This window comes from Aulonocara sp. 'chitande type north' Nkhata Bay, linkage group LG6 (assembly GCF_057382095.1).
Source record: "Aulonocara sp. 'chitande type north' Nkhata Bay isolate Kocher_YH1m ecotype deep benthic linkage group LG6, A_spYH_male_GT1.1, whole genome shotgun sequence".
In the NCBI taxonomy this organism is placed as follows: domain Eukaryota; kingdom Metazoa; phylum Chordata; class Actinopteri; order Cichliformes; family Cichlidae; genus Aulonocara; species Aulonocara sp. 'chitande type north' Nkhata Bay.
In genome coordinates this window covers 44,971,303-44,985,632 of record NC_141349.1, presented here as the reverse complement: position 1 = coordinate 44,985,632, position 14,330 = coordinate 44,971,303, and the positions used below count along the sequence as shown (strand labels likewise).

The following is a 14,330-nucleotide window of genomic DNA, read 5'->3' as shown; positions in this document are numbered from 1 at the left end:
TGGACTTCTTTAAGTTGCTTGAAGACGTTTCACCTCTCAGCCGAGAAGCTTCTTCTGTTCTAAGAGTCAAATGGTGGAGAGTCCCAGATTTAAACCCAGTGGGAGTTTCCCCCCACAGAGGGACAAAAGGACCCCCTGATGATCCTCTAATCACATGAGCCAAGGTATAAAAACGGGTGTGGGTCCCAATCAGCCAGGGTTTTGGGGGAGCTCATTGTGAAACCTATCGTGTGATTTCCTGAGGTCAGATGGCCCAGGATGTGAGTGGGCGTTAAGGCGTCTGGGAAGGATCTCAAAACTGGATTATAGATGGCAGAGAGTTGGTGTCGTAAGCCCCGCCTCTGTTCAAAGATGGTCACTCACAGTGGACATAGATGGCTTCTTTCACTCCTCTTTCAAAACATCTGTCCTCTCTGTCCAAAATGTGAACATTGGCATCCTTGAAAGAGTGACCTTTGACCTTTAGATGCAGATGGACTGCTGAGTCTTGTCCCGTGGAGGTGGCTCTTCTATGTTGTGCCATGCGCTTGTGAAGTGGCTGTTTGGTCTCGCCGATGAATGGAGGTGAAACGTCTTCAAGCAACTTAAAGAAGTCCAGACGCTTTTCTTTCCAAGCTCCTTCGACTGCAATGACCTGGATGACTGAGAACCTTCACAGACATACGTCTCCCTCATGGTTTGAGCTCCTGTTTCTGGGTTTCAGTGGTTCTTCTTCATGGTCACAAGTCACCGTTTCCCTCCGAGTTGTGCTGAACTGCTTCATAGCATCTGATGGTGCTGGAAGAAACTTTATTGAAATGTTCTTCAGTGACAAACATTTAGATTCGCTCAGGGCCAGGCTGGGTCAGGTACCTTTTAGAAAATAAGAAACCTGTACACGTGAGAACATCAGCTCTTCCAACTACCCGGGTCACACGGTTCATGTTACAGGTGAATGACAGACTTTTCTGAGCAGCAGCACATGTGACTGTCTCCACCGGGTACCTTCTAACTCACCTGGTAACTGGATCCAGTCCACGTGAGTTGTGCTGCCCTGATGTGCTCAGTGAAGCCTGCGCCTCTTCATTATGTGATGTTATCAGAACCACAATAACACGCCTCACACACATTTAACAAATATTTAATTCTCAGATATAAATACATCCAACAAATGCTGACAGATCTTCCACAGGAGCAGCTACAGGTGACGAGTCCCATCATGTTTACACCATGTATTTACAGCTGTGTCCAGCAGGGGGCAGCAAAGGTTCCATGAGGGGACAGTGGAGCTATGATGGGGTATCAGGAGGAACATGGGAGCTTTCAGTGTGGAATCTACAGGTTAAAGGTCGATAGTGATGGTGAGTCACCGTTTCACTCTGCGTGTCGGCTTGAAATTAAATAAAGTTCTGACTTTGAGCCGCATACAAACATTTCATCCACCGTCATTCTCCCTCAGGAGCCTAAAGACCTCGATGGGTCCGTCCCCCTGATACTCCTCCTCACGCTGATCATCAGCCCTCCTCCTGATGATGGGAAGGATGCTGTGGACATTCTCAGTTTGGTGTCTGCAGCTGGTGGATGAATGTTTGTAATTCCAGATGTTTTTGAAAGCTCAGAACCTGAACTTCAAACGTCCGATTCTGCTCGTACAGGGGGGTCACGAGAAGGCATCGGGGCTTCCGATAGGCTGATGCAGAGTCTCAGAGGCTGATACCTGAAAAAGCTTAAACATAAATGGTGTCATACCCTGTTTACAGAGGAGTCGGTGTCAGAGGTTAAAGGTCAACTCCTTTGTTTGATAACAGAGCGGCAGCACTGATACCTGGATCATCTGTCAGTGCGTTCCCTCCTGCGGGAAGCCTGAAGTCAGCGAGCAGCACCTGCTCAGCGTCGCAGAGTAAAGGGTTCAGTCTGTGGCTCAGCTCGCAGCTGAAAGCACATTTATATACACATCTGTGAGCGGCCGCCGCCATCCAAACCTGCAGCACGCCACCTGGTCACGTGACGCTCTGCAGCTCAGACTCTGATCCATCAGGCGGGATTCACACCTATCACGTTTTGAACTGGCTTGTGGATCCAAGCCGAACAAGAACAATCAGCTTTGCTTGTCTGTAATTGGCTGTCATCACTAAGAAGGCCACACCCGAACATCAAATGCCTAAGCAACGTGTGAACCCCGCATGACTGGATAACACTCACCTGAGCTCAGAGCGCTTGCGTGCACCTGAAGCTCCGCCCAACTGACTGATCGGAGCACAGCGCTCCGAAACATCCGCATGGGAAGGCTCCATGAAGATCACACCTGCAGCAGGTTTGGATCCCAGCGCACACCTGTGTGTGTGTGTGTGTGTGTGTGTGTGTGTGTTTCCTGTTATTGCTCCTGATGGGGACCCAGCTGCAGCAGCTTTGTGACCTGCCTCAGTTCAGGTGACCTTCACACCGATGAAGCTTCTGATTGGACGATGGGACAGCAGAAAGAAAACGGTGAGTCAGAGCTGACTGACAGACGGCTGCTGAGACCTGGCCACCTGTCTGACTCTCAACTGGGCTTTACATGTTTGATGTCAGGTAAGTACAGATGACTCACCTGATTGACCAACAGCTAATTTATCTTTTATTAACTTGATCACTGATGGTACCTTTGGCCACACCACTGCAGAGATGGATCACAGGAACCAGGCGAGGCTCAGAGTGCACGCTGAGGTGACCTGAGCTGGGTCCAAATCAGGAGCACGAACAGGTGCGCAGCTCCGTCTGCAGTCCGAGGCCCCTCCTATTACGGAACCGGCCAAAAATACACCTTTTGTCGTCCGAGAATCATCCTCTTCCTCGCCTCAGACGGAGGACTCATGGGCGGTTTTGGACCGCAGTGCTCCGGCCCGGCTCAGGAAGGGGAAGGTGGTGCCGAGGCAGCCAGACGCTACAGTGAGACCCAGACTGGCCCAGGCGCAGCAGATGGACCAGCCATAACCGTGATCCACGTCAGCCGGCAGGCCGTAGATGAAGGGCGGGTTTCTGGAGAGGTCGTAGGTCACGCTGGCTGCATACGTGCACAGGGAGATGGTGCAGAAGATCCCTGAGAACGAATCAGAGACCAGATCAGACTGACACCTGAACCTGTGCTGGCTGTAATTGGCTGAGACCTGCAGGTGCATTACCAACAGGTAAAATATGAACCCTCTGACTGTCAACACAACCTGGTCTATAAGTGATGACGTATGAATCCTGCCTCCAGGTCCGAACTAGTCTGTGTTTACTAAGGCTGTTGTGTTTTTAACATGTTTTGTATCTTGTTCTATTTAATCTCAATAAACCCCTAAAAACATCCCTGTCGGCCTCTCTCTGTTTTTATCACCACTGTAATTCATTGTTATCAGGATGTCCAAAAAACTCACTGAAAAGCCTTCAGCTGATCCAAAATGCTGCAGCAAGAGTCCTGACAGGGACTAGAAAGAGAGAGCATATTTCTCCTGTTTTGGCTTCCTGTTAAATCCTGCTCCTCACATACAAGGTCTTAAATAATCAGGCCCCATCTTATCTTAATGACCTTGTAGTACCATATCACCCTATTAGAGCACTTCGCTCTCGCTCTGCAGGCCTACTTGTTGTTCCTAGAGTATTTAAAAGCAGAATGGGAGGCAGAGCCTTCAGTTTTCAGGCCCCTCTTCTGTGGAACCAGCTTCCAGTTTGGATTCAGGAGACAGACACTATCTCTACTTTCAAGATCAGGCTTCAAACTTTCCTTTTTGCTAAAGCATATAGTTAGGGCTGGACCAGGTGACCCTGAATCCTCCCTTAGTTATGCTGCAATAGACGTAGGCTGCCGGGGATTCCCATGATGCATTGAGTTTTTCCTTTCCAGTCACCTTTCTCACTCACTATGTATTAACACACCTCTCTGCATTGAATCATATCTGTTATTAACCTCTGTGGGAGTTTTTCCTTCCCACTGTTGCCAAAGTGCTTTCTCATAGGGGGTCATATGATTGTTGGGTTTTTCTCTGTATCTATGAAGCGCCTTGAGGCGACTTATGTTGTGATTTGGTGCTATATAAATAAAATTGTATTGAATTGTTCATTTTAAAGCACAGTAATAAAAACCTTCCGATGTAACTACAGCCCAGCACATGCAGCAGTATATTAACCTCACATTGTGGATGGATTATCTCAGTTGTTCTCCTGCCTGAAGTTTGGTCCGTTTACAGCAGTGGTCCCCAACCCCCAGGCCCCGTTTGGTACTGGGGCGCGAGAGTTGAGGCTCGGGTGTGAAATTTATGGTTTTCAGGGTTGCTATCGTTAATTTGGTTTCCCTGGGTCTTTTCCCGTGTTGTAGTCGTGTGTCTTATTTTGAAAGAAATATGTACATGTTACCAAAGCAAACAGAGAGCATAAAGAGAGGTGGATGTTACTCTCAAGGTTGTTGGCACATTTCAGGAGGGCGCAGCTAATAAAGTTAAACAATTACACAGTGAATTCACGTTTATTGTTATTCTTACAAAATACCACAGTTTGTGTCTTTGTCGTTTCATTTTATTTTGTTGTATTTACCCGCCACACCTTAAAGGCCGGTCCATGAAAATAGTGTCGGACATTAAACCGTCTGTGGCACAGAAAGGGTTGGGGACCGCTGTTTCACAGCATCCTGCCATGTGATTGCATTTGTCCCTAACCATCGGGAACCCTCACGTTAACTTTTTTCCACTCGATAAAAGTTAACGTTATGTTATGCTAACATAGCTGTGTTGCTAGCAATCACGTAGCACATCATTATATAGCAGCTAGCCAAACTTCAGTAACCCTACAAACGTCACTGCTGTTTAGTTTTCTGTCTTCATTTATGTTGGAAGTGACAGCAGAGCTGTACGTTTGAATCTGTTTCAGAAATCTCTCAGTCAGAACATGCTATATCATGTTGAGGTGGAAGCTAGCGAGCTAACTTCCTGCTAACTTCTAACTGTTAAATTTCATAAATTCTGTTTTCATGGATGCCTGGATGTTAAACCTAATTGTTACACCTGGTAAAGCAGCAACGCTGATCATTTTATTAAAGATGAAAGAATTTAGACAGTTTTTAACTCTCAGTGATGCTGCAGTGATCGTTTGACTTTGGGCCCGGAAACGGCTCAAAGAGCAGAGAGGGAGCCTTCCTCAGTGTCAGTGCCTCAGTATTAGAAACAGGAGATACCGTGAGAAACATCCCTGTTAAGGTGAGTCTGTTCACTTTCGGGTAAAGGTAAGCCGTTATTCAGTGTTATTTATTTCAGTGTTTCACTTGTTTCTGAGCTTGTTTTATTCAACTTTAATGTCTCACTGGAGAGCTGTCACCACATCTGCAAATGAATCTTTCACTAACTTTATTCCCTGATGTAGAAACGTGCTGTCCTTCTTTTAACAGCTTACTCCGAATTAAAACAACGCCACCCCTCACCAACTATCTTGGCGTCACTGGTACCGCACTCTCCCGGTCTCCAACAGAACACAGTTCATTACCGTGGCAGACTCCGGCTCCACCTCAGCTCCAGGTAACCACGGTGTGCCCCAGGGTCCTGTGCTCGGACCCCTTTACTGCACCACCTATTCGCCCCTCCTTGGTCAGATCATCTGCCTCCAGGTCTCTGCTTGCTTTTCTATGCTGATGATACAAACCCTCCACCCTGCTCCCCCCACAGTCACTTGTCAATTAGAACATGGACGTAGACCAGCATTTTGTGGGAGAAACGTTTCATCATCATCCTGGTGACTTCTTCAGTCTCAGCTGACTGCAGGTTTCCCCAAGCTTACATTTGCATAATGACTGAAACCAGCCACTCAAGGAACAATGGGCTGGGAGGTCAGTTCCTTAATCTTAATTATGCAAATTCTCATGACTATTGATCAACAACCACTGATCAACCTGATCAAACCTTCAGGTAAGAAGTTATGACCTGCAGTCAATCTGGGTCAGATATAAACCAAGTTTAGTTTATTTTAGTTATGCTGACTTTTTACAGTCAGTTACAATAACTCGTACTGCGTACTAGCTAGCATGACGGAGTGTTTATACAGCTGGGTGGGAGCTTTGATGTTACTGATAGTGAACTTTATTTTATTCATAATGTTAGTTATTAGAGTTTCCAACCGTCCCGTACAAACGGAATTGTCTCGCATTCAGAGAAAATATTACGCGTTTGGTATTGAGCTGAAAAGAACAGTTTGTGCCGGACTTCAGCTACAATGAAAAAGACACAAAGCTGGAGTTATTCTGTGTTTGCTGCACAGCTGCCTCTTCTTTTCTCAGTCTCTCCCCTCTCTCTCCTGTTGCTACTTCAATCATGAAACTGATCAATGATCAGCTGATCGGCTTTTCTCTCTTGTTTGTTTATCGCTCACTTTGCGCCAGAAAGAAGAAACCAGCGGATGTCGTGCTAAACAACAGCAGCACGTTTAAGCTTGATCAGCTGTTGTTAGAATTTATTTAATATTAATTTCTAGTATCAGCTGATGTTTGCTGGAGCCACAGCTGTAAAGCTGCTGGTCATGATGTCGGTTTGGATATGTGGTGAGAGGGAAACATGAAGATGAAACCAGGAGATGTCCTTACTGGATCATCAGAGCTGAACAGGTGATGGAGAAACAGGTTTACCTTTTAGGTGACATGGATGAGTTGAAGTTATGAACTGTTTCTGAGAGACAAATAACACCAGGATCCTTTTTATGTAGCTGACAGCTGGTAAACTTATTCTCATTTAAAATGTCTCACTTTTAATAAATGATGACCTGAATCTTACAACCAAAGTTTTTATTTGATGTAAAATGTATAGAGATCATACATATACCAACAAGACTGTACATCACTGTCACAACAGAGAGAGAGAGAAAGCGAGTTTTGAGATCTGAGAGATTTGTGACGTTTAGCGTGTTTGGAGTGTGTAGTTAATGTGTTGTCTTGTGTAGTTAGTGTGTAGTGTTGTGGATAGTTTTGTGTGTCAGAACAATGAGGCGGCTGCTGTCTCCAGGTAGAAACAGGAGTGATACACCTGCTGCTGTCAGACCTGCAGGCATCAGGCTGTGATGTTTCCTTTATAGTGGACAGAAATATTTGCAGTGGCACAAATAATTTGTGGCACCTTATTGAAGAACAGCTGATTGTTCTGTAAATAGTTTGAAATGGTTATTTAAAAAATCAAGGTAAATAGCTGCAAATAACTTTGTTTGCAAACTTGTGCATATGATTTTAAAATTGACCATTTCTATTTGCATTTAAAGTTATGAAATATGATTCAAGAAAATGTTTGTGGTTGTTACAGTAAAAAACTTTTCTACTCGAATTTGATGTTTTTTGAGTCTGATTTTAGACGTCAAAAGTGGTTAAAATGGCTGATTACACCCTGGACCCCAGAGGGTTAAATATTTTTTTAAAGTAACGGAATAGTTACTTTTCAAGTAATTAATTACTTTTAGAATCTTGTAACTCAGTTACTAACTCAGTTACTTTTTTAAAGAAGTAACTAGCAGTGTTGGTCAAGTTACTTGAAAAAAGTAATCAGTAACTAATTACTGATTACTTCCCCAAAAAAGTAATCCCGTTACTTTACTGATTACTTATTTTCAAAAGTAATTAATTACTTAGTTACTTTTTAAAAACACGATTTACACCCTGAAGAGGTGATAAAGCGATAGATCTCTCAGCCCAATTCTACTTTTTCTACATAATCCATCATACAAAATGTAATCAAATGGAAAAGTCTCTTTTTAAAACTTGTTTTATTAGTTTTAATCTTTTAACTTTATGCATCAAGCAGAGATTTAATTATCTGCAACATTCTCTGACTTGAATAAATTAGTTTAACATTTAAACCTATTTTCTGCACATTCCAGCACATAAGATAAAATATTTTTTGTGTTTACACTCAGTCTTTCAAATAGATGCAAGTAAAACACAGCAGAAAATAAATAAAGTCAAAGACTCAGCGGTCCTGTTGCTCTATTTTCACCTGTAAAGCAGGAGTGGGGCAGGCGGAGGTTTACCCTGGTGCAGGTGTGCCGCGGTCAGTGGAAGAATCCGCGAGTTTCTCTGTGAGTTTCCCATTACGTCGTAGCTACTCGGTGCTTGTTGGAAGTTTAGGGTTTTTTCGCTGTAAAAAGAAGTTTTCTTCCCACGCACAGCGGACACTAATGTTTTTGTCACTTTTTATGGAATCAAACTCAAAGTAAGGTCAGTACTTCCACGCTTTAAACGCTGCACACTCATACTCTCTCTGCACTCGATATGTGATCCATTGTTGATCTGCACACAGCTGTTGTCACGAACAGCGCACTCGCTTACGTCACTGTCATGAGACACTCTCGCAAAAAATCACGGTTTTAGTAACGCAGCGTTCCTACGGGAAAGTAACTGTAATCTAATTACCGTTTTTGCAATAGTAATCCCTTACTTTACTCATTACTTGAAAAAAGTAATCAGATTACAGTAACGCGTTACTGCCCATCTCTGGTAACTAGTAACTATAATTAATTATTTTTTCAAAGTAACTTGGCCAACACAGCTCACCACATGGCTGGATTACTGCAGTGGGTCCTGTTTGGGTTTGGAGAGGCTCCAGTATGCACTGAGCTCTGGGGACACGTCACCCCCACCCTCATCTCCACGGATTCCTGATGATCCTCATTCTCATTTATAAATGCCCGAGTCTGACTTGCTGCACCCTGAGCTTTACTCCATCACTGGAGTCCATCAGTAACCTTGTCAAAACTCACCTCAACAAAACCGTCCACCTCTAGCCTTCTTTTGTTTATTTACAGTCTTTGTAAACATCCTTGGGTTTCGTCACTAAGCAAATGTGAGTCATTACTCAGGGCAGGCAGGTTAATAAGGTTTACCAGTCTGCACTCGTAGGTTTAGAAGTTTATATGGCAGGAGTATGCACACCACACTGAAACGTTACAGTGTGGCGCTGTACACTGCCATGGAAACAAACACATCACCTTTTACTTGAATCTTTCTAAATGATTTCACGTTGATGCTCTGATAGCCGAGCCCACTCAAATCTCTCTGGTGATTTTTTTTGTCGGCGCAATTCTATTTATAAAGTGCCAAATCACCACAGCTGCCTGAAGACGCTTTCTATGGTCAGATGAAGACAGTACTCGCTGTGAACCTCAGCTGCGACCAGCAGGGGGAGACACTGGGCTGCTGCACAGAGCAGGTGAGTTACCTGCCATGAGGAAGAGCAGCCCAGAGACGTGCTGCGTCAGGCTCTCCTCCCAGAAGAAGCCCACCGACGCCACAATGCTCCCGCACAGCAGGACGGCCGCCGCCATGCCCAGGAAGCCTGCCGTGATGCGCCGCAGGTCTGTGGACGCACACACACGCACGCACGCACACAGTGATCAGTGCAGGAAATGAAGGAACACAAAACATTGCCGTGGTAACCACTCCTTGGTACTGTTACATAAAACTGATGGTGTGTTTCCGTGGCAACAGTGACTGGCAGTGAGGTTGGCGGCGAGAACACAAGCCAATTACAGGAAGAGTTCAAAGATGGAGAGTGATCTATAATCTATAATCAGGGACGTGAGCAGTGAACAGGGCGCTGACGCGCTCGGTGATGTCACAGAGGTAAAATCCTGTGATGTGATTGGTGCTGAGGCAACTCCAAGCACACAGAGCGTTGGTGTAAAGAGAGCCGAGCGTCCAATCATAGCAACCTCGCTGAGCGGTCGTGTGACGCAGCGTCCAAGGTCGCAAGCATGTGCCCGGCAGGAAGCGGAGGATCACTTCTTCTTCTTCTTCTGTGAGACTGAAACACACACAGCTGACTGCTCTTAGGGTCACCTGCACAGGTGTGAAAACACCCACAGTCTGAGAAACACCGACTGACCCTGAACGCCACACTGAGGGAACACACACAGACACACACACACACACACACACACACAGACACACAGACACACAGACACAGACACACACATACAGACACACACACAGACTGAAGCTTGTCACACAGACGCTCCGTGTGGAGACGCGACTAAGACTCTGATGTGGTCATATAATCATTGTTAGTGATTACTGCTGTGTGTGTGTGTGTGTGTGTGTGTGTGTGTGTGTGTGTGTACTCACGCAGCAGGTGCCACTCGTCCTGCTGGATGGTCCTGGTCAGGTTCAAGGGGATGTTCCTCAGTCTGATTGGCTGAGAAAAGTGATACTTGACGGCGGTGCAGCGATCTGCAATGCCTGCAAAGTCACACAGGTGAGACACCTTTAAGATTCACGTACTGATGTACCTGAGCTGATAGCATCACCACACCTGCTGTTTCCAGACTAGAGCTGGGCGATAGAACGATAACGATATGTATCGCGATATAACTTTTACTCGATAGAGAAATTAAGCTATCGCGATAGACCTCGCCGCTCTTGTCCTCAAAAAAAAAAAAAAAAAAAGGTCAGCCAATCCAAATTAAGTAGCGCAGAGCCGAACCAATCACAGCCGCAGCGTCACGTCGCGTGACTTGTTACGTACAGCACAAGTGCCAAGCCGCACGTGTGTTTGTTTGGGAAGCAGCCAGCGGGTAATGGAGGAAATGAGTGTGCCGACTAGAAAAATCAACCGAGCGTGACCGAAGAGAAAACAGATGATGGTTCCAATGCCAGAGAGATTGTCGAACGGAAGAGCCATAGAAGTTCCGTAGTGTGAAGGTATTTCGGCTATTTCAAGTCTGACAAAAACAGAGTAGCGTGCACTGTAAATTGTGCCGAAAGCAAGTCTGGAAATACAATAAACTGGTGCATGCGTCACACTGTGCGCCACGTTATTGTTTCGGTGAAATGAATTTCTACAATACTGTTACTGTTAATTCTACTCTCTGCAGTGTTTAAATGCTTACATATACACACAGTTACTGTCCCTCCACACATACGACTCTGTTCTGCTTCTATGCCCCAGCTTTGTTTACTTTTTCCCACCGAGGCTTCTAGACTTCTGATTGGCCAACATTTCTGCACGGTTAGGAATCTAGCGCCACCTGCTGCTTTGGCATGTTCATAGCAGCGTTTTCCTTCATTTCTGCCTTTATGTGTGGACGGGATTACTTTTTAAAACGGAAACGGAAAATCTCCGTTTTCAAAAATACCCGTGTACGCGTGGACGTAGCCTCAGTCTCTGACTGGAAGCGCTAATTCGTCATTCGGCTTTTGTCAGACTAAAGTAACTGTTAAAACTGTTTGAAAAGCTCAGCTATACAACAAGGAGAGATTGAGAATTTCCTTTTAGTTCTCAGTTTATTTGATATTGACAAAAGTTAGTCAGTTTTGTCTGTTCTTCTGTAAAACAAACTAAGATTTATTTTTAGAATTAATATTTTGTTTCTAAGTGGAATTGACAATTTAGTCTGTTTCGTTTGTTCTATTTTGAAACTTAAACGCTTTAGTGGCTGCCTTTTGTGTAGTTTGCAATATTTGCCTTTATTTATCTGAAAAAGTCTCATGTTCCTTAAGTACATCTACCCTGTTGAACTTATTATGGGAAATAAATATTTAAATAAAAACAAGCTGCTGATTATTTCACATTTTACTTGTGAGCAACGGCACATTTAAATCTTACAAATATAGTTATTTGGCTTATATCGTGATAGATATCGTTATCGCCTGAAATGAAAAAAACATATCGTGATATGAAAAAATCTCATATCGCCCAGCTGTATTCCAGACCCAAGCTGACAAAACGTAGCAAACCCACATTAAACATCCTCTCAGGTTACATGAGGGCGGGACTTCTATACATGCCAGACATCATCAGCATGGCGTCACATGATCGGTGTGTGTACATCCACAACTACACAACATGCACAACATCCTCCAACTGGGCCAACCAGGACTAACTAGGACTAACACTAACCAGGAGCAGGACAGCCGAGGACCAGAACTAACCAAACTGACCACGATAAGGACTAACAGGGACTAACCAGAACTCACTAGGATAAGGACTAGCCTGGCCCAGGACTAAGATCCGTGTGGACCCTGTGATGTGTGCCAGCTCTGAGCCGAGATGAACTCGATCCAGACATGACTGCAGTGCTTTGAGGTGACAGTTGTGATTTGGTGCTTTATAAATAAAGCTGAATTGAATTGGTTAGAGCAAACGGATGCCGACGCCATATAAACAGGAAGTACTGCTGCTTTTTGCTGGCCCTCCTCGCAGGTATCAATCGATCTAATTGGATCTGAGCTCCAGCCTAATGCAGTGTAATGATATGTAACATAATGTCGGCTGATGCAATTTGGAGTGCTCTGATCTGATGTGCGGTCCAGCTCCTCGCCGCTCGCCATCGCTGTGACCTCCAGCTCTCAGCTCGGCAGCCAGCCAGACTGCAGACACACACTCTGCAGAAACCGGGCCGGCGGCGTCCAAGCTCCTCTTGGGTCAGCACAAAAACGCAGCCCTACAAGTCCCACGATGCACCTCTCTCTGAACCTCACAGTTACTGCGGGGTTCAAGAGGGCGTAGCCTCACACTAATGGTGACCATGTGATTTATGCTACTACCTGCTGTGATGTCATCCAGTGTTAAACAACACCGGATCATCCGTGTGTGTGTGTGTGTGTGTGTGTGTGTGTGTGTGTGTGTGTGTGTGTGAGAGAGAGAGCAGGACGGTTACGTTTCTTCAATCATCCATCGGTAACTGATAGAACCATGTTTATGTATGACGTCATTATTGATCATGCGTGTGGTGAAACCATGAGGATTAAAAGACTTCAACGAACCTGCGAGTCTGCGTTGAGATACAGTGTGTGTGTGTGTGTGTGTGTGTGTGTGTGTGTGTGTGTGTGTGTGTCTGTGTATTTCTGTTCAGCTCCATGAAATCACTAACAATGTGCTCCTGTCACGCATTAACCTGCACACACACGCTGCCGTGTATATAAACACACACACTGAACATGTGTGTGTTTCTGCAGTCTGAACCCAGTCGATGAGTTAGCGTGTGTTAACCTGCACCGTTATTCTGCAGTGTGTGTGTGTGTTTCTGACCCCGGTCGATGAGCTTGTCGATGTCCGGGTCCAGCCCCTTGAAGTAGCACTTCCTCCACAGGCCGGAGTGGGTGGAGAACAGCGGCCTGCCGCACTCCGTCTCCAGGATGCCCATCCCCAGGATGGCCCGCCAGTTCTCCAGCAGCTCCTCCTCCCTGCTGCCCACATGCACGGGCTTCATGAGCGCCACGTCCCGGTGCCGGGGCCCGCTGTCCACCAGCGGTAGGTGGTAGATGGGCATCTCGCGGTTCTTCTGGTCGTTGGAGTCGGAGCCGTGCCGGTCGCAGTTCTCCTTGTGCCTGCGCGTGTCCGTCTCGTACCAGTGGTCGGTGGAGATGGCGGTGACGAGCAGCAGCAGCGACAGCACGCTGAGCGCGAGGCTCACCGCGGACACCGTCACCGTAGCCGGTCGGGCTCGCTCCATGGCCGGGACATGGACCGGGCTGGTCCCGGAGCCCCTGTCCGCTCGATTCCCGCCGCTGTTCCCGTTACTGGGCATCTTCTGCTGCCATCCTCCAGATCAGCCGTTCCCCGTTTGCCCTCGAGAGCGCGTTGTCATGCCGACTGACCGTCAGAGATGCGTCAAGGTGGAGGCAGGTAACCCCCTCAGAACCGGAAGTCCCCGGAGAGCGCCTTCAGAATAAAACGTTTGTCTCCGCAGGAGGAGGACAATAATAATAATGACGATGAAAATGTTGAAAATAATAATAACAACAACCAGGCTAAAATGTTAAACAGCGGAAAGCTTTGTCTGAGACGGTCAGCTGCTGCAACATGCAGAAATATTCAAAGTGAGATTAGATTAGATTAGATTAGATAGAACTTTATTAATCCCTCGGGTGGGTTCCTCTGGGAAATTTGATTTCCAAAAAAGCACAGCACCGACAGAAGTTACAGAGTTACAGAATATTATATATATATATATATATATAATACACACACACACACACATACATACATACATACATACATACATATATATATATATATATATATATATATATATATATATATATATATATATATATATATATATAATACAGAGACAATATAAATAAAATATACGAAGGGGATAAATAGAATAAATAGGAATAAAAATAAAAATAAAAATACAAGATTCATCTGTCCGTGATGCTGCTTCAGCGTGCAGCGGTTTAGGAGCTTAACGTTCTGCCTTCAAAAGTTCATTTTGCTCGTTTTAACAGAATGAAAACAGCCGATTCTTGTATTTGCTCCTGCACTTTACGCCTATCACTCACGTCAAACTGTCACCAAAACTTTATTTTGAAAGTACAAGCCGGAAACGCTTAGAGTTGCGGGTTTTGTTGTCCTGCAGCTCAGCGC

The 14,330-nt window shown here is 45.4% G+C and overlaps 1 protein-coding gene across 12 annotated transcripts; it reads right to left on the bottom strand.

The window, feature by feature from the left end:
• Positions 1-1,104: 1,104 nt before the first annotated feature.
• Positions 1,105-13,586, bottom strand: tmem178a (transmembrane protein 178a). Of its 12 annotated transcripts, none has more exons than XR_015129995.1 (7): positions 12,987-13,586; positions 10,082-10,195; positions 9,670-9,855; positions 9,177-9,314; positions 2,622-3,058; positions 1,805-1,911; positions 1,105-1,705 (listed from the first exon to the last, which is right to left on the bottom strand). XR_015129995.1 is itself a non-coding variant. In XM_086297294.1 (6 exons), the coding sequence occupies exons 1-5, from the start codon at positions 13,483-13,485 to the stop codon at positions 2,817-2,819; spliced, it is 1,179 nt and encodes a 392-aa protein (XP_086153420.1). In that variant the 5' UTR covers positions 13,486-13,586; the 3' UTR covers positions 1,105-1,911; positions 2,783-2,816. The 12 variants fall into 12 exon arrangements, 4 of the variants coding, with proteins under 4 accessions (XP_086153420.1, XP_086153418.1, XP_086153421.1 ...); XR_015129996.1 differs by having other exon boundaries at positions 2,783-3,058; XR_015129993.1 differs by having other exon boundaries at positions 1,105-1,314; positions 1,412-3,058.
• Positions 13,587-14,330: the final 744 nt, after the last annotated feature.